Genomic DNA, 19,565 nt, shown 5'->3' on the forward strand with positions numbered 1-19,565 from the left:
CATATTTTCTATAGGTTGGGTTTTATTGGTCATTTATATAATCCATCACAGTTTAATATAAATTCTCTTAATGCAGAATCAATAATAATTAATGACCTTACTGTAAACAGTAAATATAAAATGAATGTGAGACTTTACTCTGCTGCAGTAACGGAGTATTTGTACTCGGTGGTACTTTTACTTCCTCACATGTGGAGCGCAGCAGCAGCGGTGGGCGGGGCTAAACCACATCTGGATGAAAAACATCTGGACTCTCTCTCTCTCTCTCTCTCTCTCTCTCTCTCTCTCTCTCTCTCTCTCTCCATATGAGTGTCTCTCCACTGACACCGGGGCCGAAGACCGACCGACGGACGGACGGACTGAACCACCGACGGACCGACCGCTGAGTGCTGACTTTGCCCGCAGATGATGGCTCGGTACCGGACGCTTTGGACCGGGATCCTCGTCCTCCTGACTGTGTGTGAGTGCTGCTGCTCTGCGGGCTTTTCTCTCTGTTTTCCTCGGAGGGCCGGAGGGATGGAGGGGGGTTTGTTTGGGAGCTCCGCAGAGTTAGAGGAAGACACCAGGTCCGTTATTCAAGTAAATAGTATCTAAAAGTATCAATACATAAGAGTAAAAGTATCTAAAAGTATCAATACATAAGAGTAAAAGTATCTAAAAGTATCAATACATCAGAGTAAAAGTATCAATACATCAGAGTCAAAGTATCAATACATCACAGTCAAAGTATCAATACATCAGAGTCAAAGTATCTAAAAGTATCAATACATCAGAGTAAAAGTATCAATACATCAGAGTCAAAGTATCAATACATCACAGTCAAAGTATCAATACATCAGAGTCAAAGTATCAATACATCACAGTCAAAGTATCAATACATCAGAGTCAAAGTATCTAAAAGTATCAATACATCAGAGTCAAAGTATCAATACATCAGAGTCAAAGTATGCAGTAATCAGAGTAACCAGTATCAGTATCAGGAGTACGGTGCTGTGGGTCGAGGCTAATAACTGTGGCTGATATCTGACTGTGTGACACTTTATTGGATCAGTATTGATCAGTATTGATCAGTATTGATTATCAGTGTCAGAGCAGCACTGAGCTGTTGGAGGAGGATCTGGTTGGAACTACTTTATATACAGTTTAATGCACTGGTTCCAAACATAGGGGTCGGGGGCCCTCCAGAGGGCCACCAGGTCATTCTGAGAGAGGACAGAAGAAAAACCAAAGTTCTGATACACAAATAATTGATTATTGATTGTTGTCCAGAACCAGTCTGAGGTGGTTCTGTGCAGCTTCACTCCTCTGCTCCTCTTCATCAGCGTTAATATTAAACGTCTGACAGCTGCAGTTTCTGTGGGTTGGATCTCCAGATGTGCTGATGTTGACTGTTTGTGATGAAGAGGATAAAGACTTCCTTTATGAGTTGAGAACATGATCCTCCTTCTTAAAGGACCAGTGTGCAGGATTTAGTCCCTCACTTCACCCTCCACCTCTTATAGAAACATGGCTCATTATTATACTATATTATTATATTCCTCTTCAATCAACCTTTAATCTAAATAAACTACAACCCTGTGGACTCTGTGTTGGACTCTGTGTTGGACTCTGTGTTGTGGACTCTGTGTTGGACTCTGTGTTGGACTCTGTGTTGGACTCTGTGTTGTGGACTCTGTGTTGTGGACTTTGTGTTGGACTCTGTGTTGTGGACTCTGTGTTGGACTCTGTGTTGGACTCTGTGTTGTGGACTCTGTGTTGTGGACTTTGTGTTGGACTCTGTGTTGTGGACTCTGTGTTGGACTCTGTGTTGGACTCTGTGTTGGACTCTGTGTTGTGGACTCTGTGTTGGACTCTGTGTTGTGGACTCTGTGGTGGACTCTGTGTTGTGGACTCTGTGTTGGACTCTGTGTTGGACTCTGTGTTGGACTCTGTGTTGTGGACTCTGTGTTGGACTCTGTGTTGTGGACTCTGTGTTGGACTCTGTGTTGTGGACTCTGTGTTGGACTCTGTGTTGGACTCTGTGTTGGACTCTGTTGGATGATCTGGACAATGTCCCAGAGCTGGAAACATACAGTGATCTTATAGAATATGATGCTGTAGATTAGAAAGTTTAAAAAGTAGTTTAATCTCGACTTTAAACATCTAAAGCAGTAAAATAAAACATTAATGCAGCAGGAATATTGATCCAAACACATCACTTAGTGTAGCTCAGTAATTTTACTGGTGATTTGTTTCATAAAGTCACATATCACTACCCTCTGTCCTCAGACTCTCAATATGGGTAAAAAAATCCCCACAAACACTTTTAACAGGAAATAAAAATGTTTACGGCCGTCACTGTCTCATGGGAATCTGCTCCATTATTGTTCAGGGCTAAATCCAGATCTTTAAAGCTCCAGTGTGAAACACTGAGGACGATCTATTGTCAGAAATGTTTATTATTCGTTTTTAATCACCTGAATATAAGAATCTTTGTGTCTTCATTACCTGAAAATGAAACGTTTTTATCTACAGAGCGAGCAAAGAGTGATTATTATAACCTACTGCCGTGCTAGCAGCTCTGTGAGGTTATCTTGAGCTAAATGCATTAATATTAACTGTGTTCACCATCTAAGTTCAGGGTGTAAGCATGCTAACATTGGCTAATAAGGCTAATATGTTTAAGCAGGAAAAAGACTGTAACAATATGAAACTATTGTTTCCATAATTTGACCCACTGCAGAATTAACTCCGCCTCCTGTTTATCTCCATACGCTGTAGCATACGCAAGCTAGGTGCTACTTAGTAGCTACGTCCTAAAGCTACCCTGCTTTATCTATTTCTTTTTGTCTATTTTACACTGAAACTAGAGACTGAGACTATAAACTCATCAGGAAACTGTTTACTGAGCTCATAAATCAACTTCTCCACAAGACTCTGTCCACTAATAATATACGGTCACTTTTCACAGCTAATGTTTGTAGCCATGCTAGCAGTTCTGGGAATGATAGTGACTGATCTATTATATGAACCAAATAGACAATACAGACTTCTGACCTGTATCTACAGCACCGACCTGTGCCCTGTATCTACAGCACCGACCTGTGCCCTGTATCTACAGCACCAACCTGTGCCCTGTATCTACAGCACCGACCTGTGCCCTGTATCTACAGCACCAACCTGTGCCCTGTATCTGCAGCATTGACCTGTGCCCTGTATCTACAGCACCGACCTGTGCCCTGTATCTACAGCACCGACCTGTGCCCTGTATCTATCGTGTTCCCGTCAGGATGTATTGTAATTCTTTGACCGTCATCGTCAGGTCAACTTTTGAATGTGTCTAGTACTTTTTTTAATGACCAAATACGTGCTAACAGCAAAATCAGACAATATGTTCCACTAGCTTAGCAGTAATGTTAGCTTTGACTTTGGACTTTGTGTTGGACTCCATTTATAAGCTAATGTTAGCTAGTGTTGCCCACTGTTGGCACTCGGGAGCATAAAGGTCACAACCTTTGACCCTCATCCTACATAGAGACACATAGAGATCAGTCCACAGGCAGCAGAGGAACAAAGCTACACTACAACCTGTTCACTCTGTGCTCACACACACTGATTATTATAGAAATATAATACAGAAAATGCTTCAGAATCTCATATATATTGTGAATACAGGACAATATTAATATTTTTACTTGAGTTGTCTCTTTATGTTGCTCAACTTATTTTCTTGAATTGTACGGCTGATGTGATTTGAATTAACAGAGAGGAACACAGATTAAAAAGCAACCTATTATCTCACATCTAACAAAGAGCGAGTGTATCTGAAACTTATGAATAGCCCCCCCCCCCCCCACACACACACACACACACACACACACACAGAGGCTTCTTGGCGATGTCTTGAGACACTGGAGAAAAGAGAGACTGGCACTGAAAGAAAGTGTGTTTGAGTGTTTGTGTGTGAGCTTTGTTGATGAGCACAGCGAGGTGACGTGGTGATGGCCTGATGAGTCTCTAGCTGAGGATGTGCTGAAGTTTTTGTTTGGAGGCAAACGTTTTGAGACATTGTGAGTTAATAAACTGTGTAGAAGTTCCTTTAAGTACAACGACTCTAGTACAATTTTGAGTTACTGTGCTGTACTTGAGTATTTCCATTTCAAGCTACTTTAAACTCCACTACACCTCAGAGGGTCGACCAACAGTGACAAACACTGAACGCTGTAAGATAACTGGCAATCATATTTAATGTTACTATCTGCAGTCTTCCTATATTTTATTTGGAGTGTGAGCAAGCAAGCTAAGGTCTAAGCCCGAGGAGTCTGAACAAATATTGCTACGTTATCCAGCTAACAGCAGAATCAGACAATATGTTCCACGAGCTTAGCAGTAATGTTAGCTTTGACTTTGGACTCTATGTTGGACTCTGTTGTGGACTCTGTGTTGGACTCTGTTGTGGACTCTGTGTTGGACTCTGTGTTGGACTCTGTGTTGTGGACTCTGTGTTGTGGACTCTGTGTTGTGGACTCTGTGTTGTGGACTCTGTGTTGGACTCTGTGTTGTGGACTCTGTGTTGTGGACTCTGTGTTGGACTCTGTGTTGTGGACTCTGTGTTGTGGACTCTGTGTTGGACTCTGTGTTGGACTCTGTGTTGGACTCTGTGTTGTGGACTCTGTGTTGGACTCTGTGTTGGACTCTGTGTTGGACTCTGTGTTGTGGACTCTGTGGTGGACTCTGTGTTGGACTCTGTGTTGTGGACTCTGTGTTGGACTCTGTGTTGGACTCTGTGTTGTGGACTCTGTGTTGGACTCTGTGTTGGACTCTGTGTTGGACTCTGTGTTGTGGACTCTGTGTTGTGGACTTTGTGTTGGACTCTGTGTTGTGGACTCTGTGTTGGACTCTGTGTTGGACTCTGTGTTGTGGACTCTGTGTTGTGGACTTTGTGTTGGACTCTGTGTTGTGGACTCTGTGTTGGACTCTGTGTTGGACTCTGTGTTGGACTCTGTGTTGTGGACTCTGTGTTGGACTCTGTGTTGTGGACTCTGTGGTGGACTCTGTGTTGTGGACTCTGTGTTGTGGACTCTGTGTTGGACTCTGTGTTGGACTCTGTGTTGGACTCTGTGTTGTGGACTCTGTGTTGGACTCTGTGTTGGACTCTGTGTTGTGGACTCTGTGGTGGACTCTGTGTTGGACTCTGTGTTGTGGACTCTGTGTTGGACTCTGTGTTGGACTCTGTGTTGTGGACTCTGTGTTGGACTCTGTGTTGGACTCTGTGTTGGACTCTGTGTTGTGGACTCTGTGTTGTGGACTTTGTGTTGGACTCTGTGTTGTGGACTCTGTGTTGGACTCTGTGTTGGACTCTGTGTTGTGGACTCTGTGTTGTGGACTTTGTGTTGGACTCTGTGTTGTGGACTCTGTGTTGGACTCTGTGTTGGACTCTGTGTTGGACTCTGTGTTGTGGACTCTGTGTTGGACTCTGTGTTGTGGACTCTGTGGTGGACTCTGTGTTGTGGACTCTGTGTTGGACTCTGTGTTGGACTCTGTGTTGGACTCTGTGTTGTGGACTCTGTGTTGGACTCTGTGTTGTGGACTCTGTGTTGGACTCTGTGTTGTGGACTCTGTGTTGGACTCTGTGTTGGACTCTGTGTTGGACTCTGTGTTGTGGACTCTGTGTTGTGGACTCTGTGTTGGACTCTGTGTTGGACTCTGTGTTGTGGACTCTGTGTTGGACTCTGTGTTGGACTCTGTGTTGGACTCTGTGTTGTGGACTCTGTGTTGGACTCTGTGTTGTGGACTCTGTGTTGTGGACTCTGTGTTGTGGACTCTGTGTTGGACTCTGTGTTGTGGACTCTGTGTTGTGGACTCTGTGTTGGACTCTGTGTTGGACTCTGTGTTGTGGACTCTGTGTTGTGGACTCTGTGTTGTGGACTCTGTGTTGGACTCTGTGTTGTGGACTCTGTGTTGGACTCTGTGTTGGACTCTGTGTTGTGGACTCTGTGTTGGACTCTGTGTTGGACTATATGTAAGTTATTTATTGTTATTTATGCGAATGTTTGTCATCCCAAAGTTGTTGTTGTTTATACTTTGTTACAGATTACTTAAGTATAAAGTCTAATAGTGAATCAGTGAGCTTTAGAGGAGCTGCTTGGTGTTTACAGTCTTAATGCTAAGCTAAGCTAACTGTACAGACAGCTGTTCTGATCCAGAATGTAAAACTATTCCTTTAACTGTGCAGGAATGATGTACACACACACACACACACCAAGATGTGTGTGTGTGTGTGTGTGTGTGTGTGTGTGTGTGTGTGTGTGTGTGTGTGTGTGTGTGTGTGTGTGTGTGTGTGTGTGTGATAGCGAGGGCCTCCTCCGAGCAGCGTGGAGTGCTTAGATTTCCCATGAGCCTTTTAGGGCGGAGCGCTGGATGCTAACTTGGCTCCGAACTCAGCTTCACTTCTGGCTTCAATTTATTCCTGGAGGCACACACACACACACACACACACACACACACACACACACACACACACACACACACACACACACACACACACACCTCACACAGACACACACACACACACACACAACTGTTACACACGTGCAGAAACTCTATTGTGTTTTACTCTCTAACACACACACACACACACACACACACACACTCACACACACACACACACACACACACACACACACACACACACACACTCACACACACACACACTCACACACACACACTGACTAATTAAAATGAGCTTTTTGCTTCTGCGGCTCTTTTACTTTTTCCTTTGTCTTCAACTCAGTTTGGAAGAAACATCTGGAATAACTTCTGCTGTAAGAGTGTGTGTGTGTGTGTGTGTGTGTGTGTGTGTGTGTGTGTGTGTGTGTGTGAGTGTGTGAGAGTGTGTGACAGAGTTAATGAAGTGTTGTGTGTTTATGTGTACAATCCCTTATGTGTATAAAGTACATATAATTATAATGCAATGTGGTCGAGTTTGTATATTATATGCAACACACTGTGTGTGTGTGTGTGTGTGTGTGTGTGTGTGTGTGTGTGTGTGTGAGTGTGTGTCTGTCTATGTGTGTGTGTGTTGTTTTGATTTAACTGTCATTTCTGTGTCATCTGGGTCTGATCACTGGTGTTGTCATGATGTGGCAGAGCACACACACACACACACATCCACATGCTCTACAAACACAAATAAACACACACACACACACACACACACACACACACACACTCCTCTGGCAGATTCTTGCTGCTTTCTGGGTCGTTAGCTGCATGCTAACATGTTTCAGTCTCTGTTTCCTTTAAGTGTCCTTTATTTTAATGTCAGGCAGGCTCAGGAAGTAATGGATTACACGGAATTACAGAAAGTTGCATTTAGTAAAAATGTGGATTTTAAAGCAGGATTATAATTTTAAATCCACAAATAAAGATAACTTAGTACCAAGCACATGTTACACATTACTGTGTTATAGTGCAGTTTGAACTGGATCTGATGATAACGAGGAATAAAACACAAACACTGAGCATCCAGTTGAATCAATCATCAGTGACGAGCTTCTCTGATATTTTAACTTTTTACACAATTTTCTGTCTTTATTATATTTTTAGTTTTAATAATCATAAAAACTTAATAAGCTGCTTTTTTGACCAGTTCACTGATTTATTGTTCTAATACAGTTTGTGTTCAGCTCATCAAACATTAGATATTAAATGATAAACTGGTAAAAGTTATTTTAACTAAATTGCTGAAAGTATCGTAAAGTTACACAAACTCAATTTTGGAAGTTAAAAACATTTTGATTAAGTCCTTTTCATTTCTTTTTTTATTGACAATACAAATAAAACAACAAGGAAGTAAATCAACAATGTTTTGAGTCAAATTAACCCAAATGTTGAGATATCGGCCGACTAGTTTTCTAGTACGTGTGTGTGTGTGTGTGTGTGTGTGTGTGTGTGCTAATAAAGAGCCTGTGTTCGACCCTGCAGGGCTTCCAATCGTTGTCCAGTCCTTCAGCTACCAGAGCTCCAACGTGTGTAAGTGGTGTGAGGTTTCCAGTCCGGTGTGCAGAGACAGCGTCTGCTCCAGTAACTGCTCCCTGACCTCCTTCTGCGACGCCATCGAGGAGATCTGCATCGCCATATGGTGAGCTCCACCCATCGTCACCCTGTCGCTGTGTTCCTACTAACTGCACAACCCTTCACAACAGTTGCCATGCTAAGCTATGCTAAGCTAACCAGCTGCTGAGTGCAGAGAGGTCTCAGCCAGGAGTGTTGAAGTATTCCTTCAGAACTGGACAAACAACTGTCACCGATAATATTATATTCACTATATCGCTGCAGAACCGCAGTTTGTGTTCATTAATCTACCTTTTTACTACCACAGAAGAAGAAAACAGGAGGGGTTTTATCTCCACTTCCTGTTACTTTCTGCTGTTTACAAGGTTCATTATTAGAAGGTAGGTCAGCTCAGTTTATGGGAATTATTAAGGTTCAAATCCCCTCTGCTCCACACTGTCACACCAAACTCCATTCAAAAAACGGCTGTTTTAAGGAAGTAAAACCTTTATTTCCACCATCAGTGAGACTCTGATTCTCTTCAGTCTACAGACACAATCTGCTCACATTGACTCAGTAACATCATTAACTAACCTGTGAGGAAGAGTTGGACACAGACACACTCACTGACTGTCTGTCATTAACTAACCTGTGAGGAAGAGTTGGACACAGACACACTCACTGACTGTCTGTCATTAACTAACCTGTGAGGAAGAGTTGGACACAGACACACTCACTGACTGTCTGTCATTAACTAACCTGTGAGGAAGAGTTGGACACAGACACACTCACTGACTGTCTGTCATTAACTAACCTGTGAGGAAGAGTTGGACACAGACACACTCACTGACTGTCTGTCATTAACTAACCTGTGAGGAAGAGTTGGACACAGACACACTCACTGACTGTCTGTCATTAACTAACCTGTGAGGAAGAGTTGGACACAGACACACTCACTGACTGTCTGTCATTAACTAACCTGTGAGGAAGAGTTGGACACAGACACACTGACTGACTGTCTGTCATTAACTAACCTGTGAGGAAGAGTTGGACACAGACACACTCACTGACTGTCTGTCATTAACTAACCTGTGAGGAAGAGTTGGACACAGACACACTCACTGACTGTCTGTCATTAACTAACCTGTGAGGAAGAGTTGGACACAGACACACTCACTGACTGTCTCTTACTGTCCTTTATTGATCAGGAATGTAAGAAGATCATAAATGTATAAAATCCGACGCAGCAGTTTTCAGGAACTTTTACAGCTTGTTTCACCCAAAAGAAGTCGTGGTGGTTCTGTGACGTATGGCCGCTCTCGTCTATACACGACACGCCCTGATGACTTCCTGGATTAACGTACTTATTTTAACCCAAAATGATCTTTTCCTAACCCTAACCCAACCGCGACCGGTTCCAGTCTTTAGCACTGTGTGTGTGATTCAGTGCGTCCTCGTATTGTTCTTGTCAGATAAAAGAGAAGAAATAAAAAACAATATGTCCTGAGGCCTTCAGTGTCCCATAAAAAAGCTGAATTTCAACACTCACAATCCCATGAGCCAGCAGAGTTCACCACAGCGCCGCTAAAGCTGCTTCAATATGTTGTTGATCAGCATTATGAGACATCCTGAAGTCATTCCTCTCTACTCGCTACTGTGGCAGCAACCAAAACACACATGCAATATTTTTACTTTTTCACATTTGATCTGAAAGGTTCACACGGTTGTTTTCCAACCGGAGAGAAACTGGCTTCACTTTCCTCACTGCTGGAAAGTTTCTGCTGATTCGTGCTTTTGTTTGGATAACAGCACTACTCCGGGATCCCCCTCGCTGCTCCCCCCTCGCTGCTCCCCCTCTCATTTCCTGTTCATGTGGGCCTGCCCGACCCTCCCAGATAGCTGCAGGAAACCAGAGATAAGAGGGGGAGAGAGGAGAGGAAGACGCTGGTTTATTCTGGTCTGAGTGGACAGGGATCAGCTGCTCAGTGGACTCACTCACCTAAACAACCAGAGCCTGTGGTCGTAAAACACCCTGAGGCTTTTAAAGATGGTTAAAAGATAAAGAGACACATCTATAGTCACATCTTAAGTTAGCTAATGTTAGCAAAATGCTAGTAAAGCGTATCTGTACAGATAATCTATCAGACAAATAAAATGTGTCGATATCCACACTTTTAAAAGTTGTGAAAATAGTTTTCTTACTCTTGCGATTTAAAACGCGACCCTGAAGCTCCGTTCTGAGCTGTTACATAAACAGTTTTTAAATTTAGGAATATTGTAGTTATTTATAGCTAACGATTGATTTAGATCAGCTAGCTAGGTAGCTAGTGCTTTGCCAACCATCATTTCTTTTCATCAACTCGTCTTTTCTTCACCAAATAACAACCGAATATTTACAGTGCAGACACTCCTCCAAAATAAAAGCACCAGCTTTAACGGGACAAATAAGAATTACAGATAATAAACTATAACTATATATTAAAGGTAATTTCCACTGGCTACAAACTGTTTACATTAATATATAAATATAAAAGAATATGAAGCTCAATAAACAATCTAAAGCTGTGATATCTTCAGGAGGAAAACCAACGACACCATGACGGTGCACACGATGTGTCATAACCCCTCGCTGCCACTGGAGGGCGTCGACTCGAGTCTGCTGCTCAACTTCACCTCCAGAGAATGTCACATGGTCCCACAGCCGGCGGAGGACGGCGCCATGATGGTCTGTGGTTGCCATGGAGAACAAGAGTGTAACGACAGACTGATCTTTGATAAGGGAGCCAACGGTGAATATGAATGGATGAATGGATGAACAGATGAACAGATGGATGAACAGATGAATGGATGAACAGATAAATGATGAGTAGATGAGCAAATGAACAGATGAATGGATGAACAGATGATGAACAGATGAATGGATGAACAGATGAATGATGAGTAGATGAACAAATGAATAGATGAATGGATGAACAGATGATGAACAGATGAATGGATGAACAGATGAATGATGAGTAGATTAATGGATGAACAGATGAATGGATGAACAGATGAATGATGAGTAGATGAGCAAATGAACAGATGAATGGATGAACAGATGATGAACAGATGAATGATGAGTAGATGAATGAATAGATGAATGATGAGTAGATGAACAAATTAATAGATGAATGGATGAACAGATGATGAACAGATGAATGGATGAACAGATGAATGATGAGTAGATGAATGGATGAACAGATGAATGGATGAACAGATGAATGATGAGTAGATGAACAAATGAACAGATGAATGGATGAACAGATGATGAACAGATGATGAACAGATGAATGGATGAACAGATGAATGATGAGTAGATGAATGGATGAACAGACGAATGGATGAACAGATGAATGATGAGTAGATGAACAAATGAACAGATGAATGGATGAACAGATGATGAACAGATGATGAACAGATGAATGGATGAACAGATGAATGATGAGTAGATGAATGGATGAACAGATGAATGGATGAACAGATGAATGATGAGTAGATGAACAAATGAATAGATGAATGGATGAACAGATGATGAACAGATGAATGGATGAACAGATGAATGATGAGTAGATGAATGGATGAACAGATGAATGGATGAACAGATGAATGATGAGTAGATGAACAAATGAACAGATGAATGGATGAACAGATGAATAATGAGTAGATGAACAAATGAATAGATGAATGGATGAACAGATGAATGGATGAACAGATGAATGATGAGTAGATGAACAAATGAACAGATGAATGGATGAACAGATGATGAACAGATGAATGATGAGTAGATGAATGGATGAACAGATGAATGATGAGTAGATGAACAAATGAACAGATGAATGGATGAACAGATGAATGATGAGTAGATGAACAAATGAACAGATGAATGGATGAACAGATGATGAACAGATGAATGGATGAACAGATGAATGATGAGTAGATGAACAAATGAATAGATGAATGGATGAACAGATGTTGGTACTGTCTCTCTCCTTCAGGGTTCTCCAAGCTGCAGAGTAAAGACGTGATCCCGGTGGTTGTGGTCAGTTTGGTGCCTCCTGTCCTTGTTGCCATAGTCGCCACCGCCGCCTTCTACTTCTACCGCACACGCCGCCCTGACAAACCGGGCCCTCCTGCGCGCCCTGACTGGCCCACCAAACGCACCCCAGAGCTCTACCAGGCTTTTGACCTGCCATGTGGGGCTCTGGGTGCTTGGGGAGAGGGTGGAGGGGGAGGTGTGATGGGTCCTGGGGGTGAGGGGGAGGAGTCTAATGCCAAACATCCCAACAATGACATCACCGGTACCAGGACCGACCGGCAGGGACAACGGACAGAACCGCTGCCCATCAAGCTGGAGGTCCTGGTGGGGAAGGGGCGCTTCGCAGAGGTGTGGAGGGGCTGCCTGCTGCAGGGGGAGACGGGTGGAGTCAACAGCTATGAAACTGTGGCGGTGAAGGTGTTTCCGGCCATGGAGTATGTCTCCTGGAGGAACGAGTACTCCATCTTCTCGGACCCCAAGATGGAGCACGACAACGTGGTCCGATTCCTCGCAGCGGAGGAGAGGGGTCCGCCTGGCCACGCCCTCCGGAAGTACTGGCTGGTTCTGGCCTATCATGACCTCGGGAATGTGCAGGACTTCCTCACAGCGAACACACTCAGCTGGGAGGAGCTTGTTGCCATGGCGGGTAGCATTGCTAGGGGGTTAGCTCATCTCCATAGCGACACAACGCCCAGTGGGGTACCAAAGGTAAGCTCAGTCCGATCACAGACCTTTTTCACAGCGGCTATTTTGGCAGGAAATGATCTCACCTTCCACGTGTGTTCATTCACTCTTCATGAAGGTTTGGAGCCCAGCTTCATTCTGGTTAGTTAGTTTTAGTTCTAGTTTTGCATTTTAACCAAAGATATATTAGTCCAGAACCCAAACAGTTGGTTCCTAGCTGGCACCAATGGTTGTTGTACAGTGGATCCACTCAAAACCGACTAATCTGGGTGGAAAAACATTAATCAGTCCCTCCAGGATTTTAGAATCATAGTCTTAAAATGTATGATTTCACTGCAAGTTTTCTAGGGGAGTAACATCTGTAAACTGCTCCACAGTTGGCCTGAAATATCACTGAAACCGGCGACATCCAGACAAAGTTCATGGATCAAACTATGATTCTCTCCCAGTTGTGTCCTCGATTGGTTTATTTCTTGTACCCAGTTTCTACGTCAAACCAGTGATACCAAGAAGTTATCAGCTGTTGGCTAATTGTTATGTTAAACATTGGTATCGTTCTGCTTGTTGCCGGTTGCCCGTGTTGCTGCAGGTGCCAGTTGCCCATCGGGACCTAAAGAGCAGTAACATCGTGGTGAAGAGCAGGAAGGAGTGCGCGCTGTGTGACTTTGGTCTGGCGTTAAGACTGGACCTCTCCCTTACTGTTGACGACTACGCCAACAGTGGACAGGTAAACACTGAGCTGTTAAGTGTGTCATGAACCAGAACTTCTGTCTTCATTTGATTGGTCTCACCTGTATTGTCCCGTCCAGGTGGGGACAGCTCGCTATATGGCTCCGGAGGTACTTGAGTCCAGGGTGAACCTGGAGGACCTTGAGGCCTTTAAACAGATGGATGTTTACTCCATGGCTCTGGTGCTGTGGGAGATGGCCTCCCGTTGCCACGCCATCGGAGGTAGGAACTTTCACAGCATTCTCTCTGATAACGACGCAGTGAGAGCGCTGAGAGTGAACCATGATGTGTGTGTTTGTTGGTGCAGAGGTGAAGAGCTACGAGCCAGCGTTCGGCTCCAAGGTCTGTGAGCAACCCTGTGTGGACAGCATGAGGGACCTGGTTCTGAGGGACCGGGGACGGCCGGACATCCCCTCGGCGTGGACGCAACACCAGGTCTGTCAAACCCAGAGAGTTCAGACTCTGAAGTGTGTTTGACTTCCTGCTGTCTAACTCCAGTCTTCTGTCCTCCAGGGGATGAGTGTCTTCTGCTCCACCATCACCGAGTGCTGGGACCACGACCCCGAGGCCCGACTGACGGCGCACTGCGTGGTGGAGCGCCTCAACGCCCTGCAGCAGGAGGAGGAAGAGGAGCAGGAACCGAGGCGAGGAGCCGACGGAGAGACAGAAAAGGACTCAGAGACACCAGATAGTGACCAGACTCCCTCCTTCTCCACCGCTGCTTCCTCACCGCCCTCCTCCCCGAGTCCTCAGCCGGACTCAAAGACAGGCGGTACAGAGGTATCCCATGATTCCCTGGTTCACACTGGTTCTGTGGTGTGAGCGTGGGACATCGTCATCCCATGAGCCCTTCTTCCTCCTGCTGCTGGCTGCGTTCACACTGCTGTTCCTGTCACAGATAGTGGAGGGGCCGATAAGGGACTAAACCTTGGTTCCCATAACCCAACTGATACTGAAATCATCTCTGCGAGTACGTAAAACCATCAGTGTTTGCAAATTTATGGTTTTATGGAGTTTACCGACTTTAGCCACGCTGCCAGGACGATCTATTGGAAATATCTCCAGACATTCATGGTGTAGAAACCTTAAGAAACACTGCTTTAAAGGATTTAGTGGCATCTAGTGGTCTCTTGCCTCACCTTCCCCTTCCAAGCTCGAAGGACGCTGGTTCCCAACCTTTTCTATCAGAGTAAACTGACTTTATTTTATAGATATTTAATATTTTATTTAATAATAATACAAGGAGAGTAGAGAACAGTTGATAAACTGTACAATGAACCCAAACAGTGAACTCAATAACTGCAGAAACTTTGTGTAAAGTTGTGTGAGTGAATTTCCAGATATTTTTAGGAACTTTTTCTATAATTCTCCGTCTGTATTATGTCTTTTTTTTATTTTTAACAGTCATACAGACTTAATAGGCTTCTTTTTAGACAGATTCAGTGTTTTATTATCAGCTCTTTGGTTGTTTTCATATACATGACGAGGCACTGAGGAGGATCTATTGTCAGAGTGTAATAATAATACTCATAGGTATGTTTTCATTGGTTTATAATCACCTGAATATAAGAATTGTTGTGTTTTTTGTTAGCTCCGAACTCCACCGGACACAACCGTTCTGTGGAGGAAGGTTGGGAACCAGTGAGGAAGAGGATGCACGCAGGTACAAGAGAGTACTGTAGACTTTACTCTGCAGTGGTTTAGTGTCGGTATCCTTGACCAGAAGAGCCGAGCCGAGCGGTGTGAATGCAGATCGTTCGGTTATTACGAAGCGAACAGAGAGGACAGAAACAACCAAAGACTGACTTTGTGTCTGGAACGATGAATCAGTCGTAGTTCTGCTGGCGGAGACTCGTAGGAAATGTTCTGTTGGAGCTGGCCTCCATTTAGTCGTTGTATTATTCTTTAATAGCTACTGTGATTATCATGACTATAACCTACTTGTATGAATAAACAGGAGAGAGAGAGAGCGACGAATCAGATCTCAGACGTGCACATAATTATATGTGATATTATTGTTGTTGCCAAGATGTTAAAATGGAAACAATGAAGTTATTATTGTAAATTAAAGGATCCAGTTGCTTTTCCATCCAGAGTGAAACAAACACAGAAACCGCTACAGGATGAAAACATCTCCAAACAATGTTCAGTTTGTAATAAAATTTGGTTTTTGTTATTGATTCTGTCTGTAAATGTGTTTCCGTCCATCACCGCGGTTTACAACGGTAAGTGAACGCATCACAGTGAAGAAATGTTCATACTGCATTTACTGAAACTAATAAAAGTACAAAAGTATTAGCATCAAATGTACTTAAAGGTTCAGTGTGTTGGATTTAGCATATTGTGGTGTAATAAATGAATTAGATTAGATTACAATTGCAATTCCCTCACTTCACCCTCCCCTTCCACGAAAAGACTACAACAAAAAACGCAAAAGGCCGATCTTAACTGAGGCTAAAGCTAACTAGCTGTTTCCCCCAGTCTTTATGCTAAGCTAAGCCAACCATCTCCTACTTGTGGCTTCATATTTAGCACATTTAAGAGAAGAATCTGACTCCCAGTCAGAGTGAATAAGTGTGTTAAACTGTTAAATTATTCCTTATTAAAGTATGAAACATGCGTTCAGGATGAATCTTTGGCCGAACATTTTTCTCCTCAACAATAATTAAAACTTTAAATTTCCAACGTCAGAGAGGAAACACATCAAAGAGAAGTTAAAAACCACCAGAACTTTACAACAATGTCTAAAAGTTTAGGGTCTGGTCTCAGAACGGGGACGAGGGTTCTCGTGGTCGCCCGCCGTTACTCGTTCAGGAACCACAACAGAGCGCCGACTGAGGAGAAACGCCCGTTGTTATGACGACGGAGGCGAGCTGCTCTGAACTGATCACTGAACACAAATCAAACACAGACGCAGGAAACTCTTAAACTGCTGATGCTTTATATCATATTAGTACTTAAAGTGTGGAGGAGTTAGTGGCATCTAGTGGTGACGCTGCAGATTGCAACCCCCTCACTTCACCCTCCTGTTACAGTGTGTAGGAGAAACTACAGCCAGTGTGTATTTTTGTCTTTTTAATGTTTAATTAAAGATAAATTAAACAACAGGAGAGATAAATACAGGAGAACACTTCTATCAGGCTTTAATTTACAATTTAATTGATTGTTATTATTTTAATGTGAATGTTAAAAGTTATAGAAGTGTAGTAAAAGTCATTATCTGTGAGATTACAGTAATTATTGCTGTTTACACTGATAACAACTGTATTTGGACAGTTTACCAATGCTTATACACTGATAAACAACATTTATTCAACATTTCTATTATAGATTTTCAAATATATTTTAGTCTTTTTATGTGACGAAAAGGACATTTTATTTAAAAAAGCAATAATTTTAGGATTATTTAGTCATTTTACATTAAACATGTAAATTCACTGGATATTTTTGTCACTTTATTAATATTTCCAGAAACAATCTGTAAAATAAACCTTAAATAACACTGAAGTCTTCATACAACGTAGAAACAAAGGTAGTAGATTAAAACCCTGAAACACAAACTGTCTGAGAGCAGCAGAACAAGAACGGAGGTGATCAGCCGCCGTTCTTTCATCCTTCAGACGCTGATTCAATAATCAATTATCATTGAATTGGAACTAATCGGCGTCTCCCACTGAATCTAATCGAGTTGTGGTGTCTGGCTGTCACACAGTGTGGGAACCAACCTGAACAACAATCCTCTCTGTGTCTGTTAGCAGGCAGTCACATGATCAGTGTGGACAGGTGAGTCGTCACGTGACTAACAAATCCCATAAAATGTCAATATAAAACAACAATAAACCCTTCCTGCACTGTAACTTTGTTTTTCTTGTTATTTGTGCTGCATAAATAAATAAAATATATAAAAAGTGTAGCTCTTATTTTCTATTTCCATTACATATTGTATTTGTATTTTTTATTTTTATTGTGTATTTTCTGCTGCTGGAGCTTTGTTACCTTATTTAACACCAATCTTCAACATGTGTCAGTCAAATAAAAAACTCTGGTGACAAAATGTAAATGTTTTATGTATTCAAGGAATCAAGGAAATGTTTTTATCATTATACAAAAACAATCTAATTCCTAATATTAAAGTATACAGTAATAAAAATAAAATAATCCTAAATACAATTGTGTTTGTTCCCAGTACTATTTGTTTGCCTCCTGGTGGTTTAATCCAGTGAACAGACACAAAGAAGTTCTCAGTGAACTTTACTGAGTTTCTTTGTCTGTTGAGCTGTCTCATATTTTCTATTTATAGAGATGAGGAGGAGTTTTGTTTTTAAAAAGTATTCTGAACTGAGTCATGTTGGTTTATAAAAAGCTGACTTTTCAGAATGGAACTTTCTTTTCAGTATTTTGGGGGTTTTTTGGTTTGAAAATAAAAAAACTGAAAACGAAAAACGTTGTTTGTTTTGTTCCCTTACTTATATTATTTATTGTTTTATACTCTGAATGTTTGTAGTTTTTACTGTTTTATATTTGTTGTTTGCACTGTAACTCTGGCTTTGAAAAGTGCTTTATAATAAAGTTTATTATTATTATTATTAACTTTAAACTAAAGTCCGTCGGCCACCGAGTACACTGACCAGGAGTGACCCCTCCTGTTTACAGATCTCTGGAGCTCTGAGTCTGGTCACTGACTCCCGCACACAGATCTTCCTCAGAGTGAGTCCTCTCCCGCACAGAGTGAGTCCTCTCCCGCACAGAGATCTTCCTCAGAGTGAGTCCTCTCCCGCACAGAGATCTTCCTCAGAGTGAGTCCTCTCCCGCACAGAGATCTTCCTCAGAGTGAGTCCTCTCCCGCACAGAGTGAGTCCTCTCCCGCACAGACGATCTTCGGAGCTCCGGTCCAGCTGACACACAGAAACGAACCGGGACCCGGTGCCGCTGTCAGGCGCAGGTTTGACCTTTCCCCCGGTGTTTGTGGCTCCATTGCGGTCTCTTCTCTTCACATTGACCCTCCGGATGTTTTTGCGGGATGCTAACATGTTCTGATTCACCCCGCAAGCGATGAATGAAACGCGCACCGAGCGGACCGGGCCGACGGAGGTTCTGTTGACTTCGGGCTGCCGAGCCCCGCTGCTCGGGCTGGTCGGAGGATGGAGCCGAGGCTGAGCGGGGATGGCAAGCCGTCCGTGTGCTGGTTCTTCGGCCCGGCCCTCGTCCTCTCCGTCCTGGCCGTGGCGGTGAGCTGCCCCGGGACGTGCAGACACCGAGCGCCCGCTGCCAGCGAGGTGGGTCCCCTAGCAACCGGAGCTAACCGAGCTACGGTGACGACATTAACACCCGCCCCTGTCTGCTTCTGATTGGCTACCTGTCGTTGCTTGCATTGGTTTGATTGGTTAGCCTCCGACATGAGGCGTGGGATTGGTTAGAGAGTGTCAGGGTAGGCCAATCAGAGGCCGAGGAGGGCGGGGCATGCAGCGCAGGGGGCTAAGCTAGCTAGCATGCTAGCTGCGGCGGCTAATCATTTATATTGTGATTATAAGATAAATACTTTACTCCTATTTCCTGACAGCGGTCATTATTATCATGTCAAATATCAGTTGTTGTGCGACAGTAAGCGCAAGAATACTCACATCTATATATCTATATTATTCAGTTAACTCAATTATATTAGCAATACAGTTAGCTAGCGAGCTAACAGGCTAAGACGAAGCTACATTGTTGCTAACAGTGTTTACTGACTTTAAACTGCTGTACAGCGTTATTATCACTTTATAACTATTATAATAATCATTTAATAACTATTATATTCACTTTATAACTATTATATTCACTTTATAACTATTATATTCACTTTATAACTATTATATTCACTTAATAACTATTATATTCACTTAATAACTATTATATTCACTTAATAACTATTATATTCACTAAATAACTATTATATTCACTTTATAACTATTATATTCACTTAATAACTATTATATTCACTTAATAACTATTATATTCACTTAATAACTATTATATTCACTAAATAACTATTATAATAATC

General features: G+C 42.7%; 2 protein-coding genes and 1 long non-coding RNA gene across 3 annotated transcripts in view; 2 read left to right on the forward strand and 1 right to left on the reverse strand.

The window, feature by feature from the left end:
• The first annotated feature begins 282 nt into the window (after window positions 1-282).
• On the forward strand, window positions 283-15,702 carry tgfbr2l (transforming growth factor beta receptor-like). Its single transcript, XM_051402871.1, has 8 exons — window positions 283-460; window positions 7,966-8,122; window positions 10,612-10,823; window positions 12,069-12,817; window positions 13,383-13,520; window positions 13,603-13,744; window positions 13,830-13,957; window positions 14,036-15,702. The coding sequence occupies exons 1-8, from the start codon at window positions 406-408 to the stop codon at window positions 14,342-14,344; spliced, it is 1,890 nt and encodes a 629-aa protein (XP_051258831.1). The 5' UTR covers window positions 283-405; the 3' UTR covers window positions 14,345-15,702.
• On the reverse strand, window positions 8,522-9,201 carry LOC127365176 (uncharacterized). The gene is made up of 2 exons (XR_007885138.1): window positions 9,069-9,201; window positions 8,522-9,013 (listed from the first exon to the last, which is right to left on the reverse strand). It is a non-coding gene; the product is annotated as an uncharacterized LOC127365176 (long non-coding RNA).
• Window positions 15,703-18,231: 2,529 nt separating the features above from the next.
• The window catches only part of lmln (leishmanolysin-like (metallopeptidase M8 family)), an 11,308-nt gene continuing 9,974 nt past the window's right edge, over window positions 18,232-19,565 (forward strand). Inside the window, exon 1 of the mRNA XM_051402863.1 lies at window positions 18,232-18,798. Coding sequence (XP_051258823.1) covers window positions 18,664-18,798 — 135 coding nt within the window. The 5' untranslated portion in view covers window positions 18,232-18,663. The remainder of the gene's footprint in view (window positions 18,799-19,565) is intronic.

The sequence above is a fragment of the Dicentrarchus labrax genome, unplaced genomic scaffold (assembly GCF_905237075.1).
Source record: "Dicentrarchus labrax unplaced genomic scaffold, dlabrax2021, whole genome shotgun sequence".
Lineage (NCBI taxonomy): Eukaryota > Metazoa > Chordata > Actinopteri > Moronidae > Dicentrarchus > Dicentrarchus labrax.

Excerpts from the sequence above, each read along its gene's own strand:
- tgfbr2l (XM_051402871.1), top strand. The coding sequence starts at position 406 with ATGATGGCTCGGTACCGGACGCTTTGGACCGGGATCCTCGTCCTCCTG. Across the intron at positions 461-7,965 it reads CCTCGTCCTCCTGACTGTGT|GGCTTCCAATCGTTGTCCAG; the intron begins GTGAGTGCTGCT and ends TCGACCCTGCAG. Across the intron at positions 13,745-13,829 it reads CCGTTGCCACGCCATCGGAG|AGGTGAAGAGCTACGAGCCA; the intron begins GTAGGAACTTTC and ends TTGTTGGTGCAG.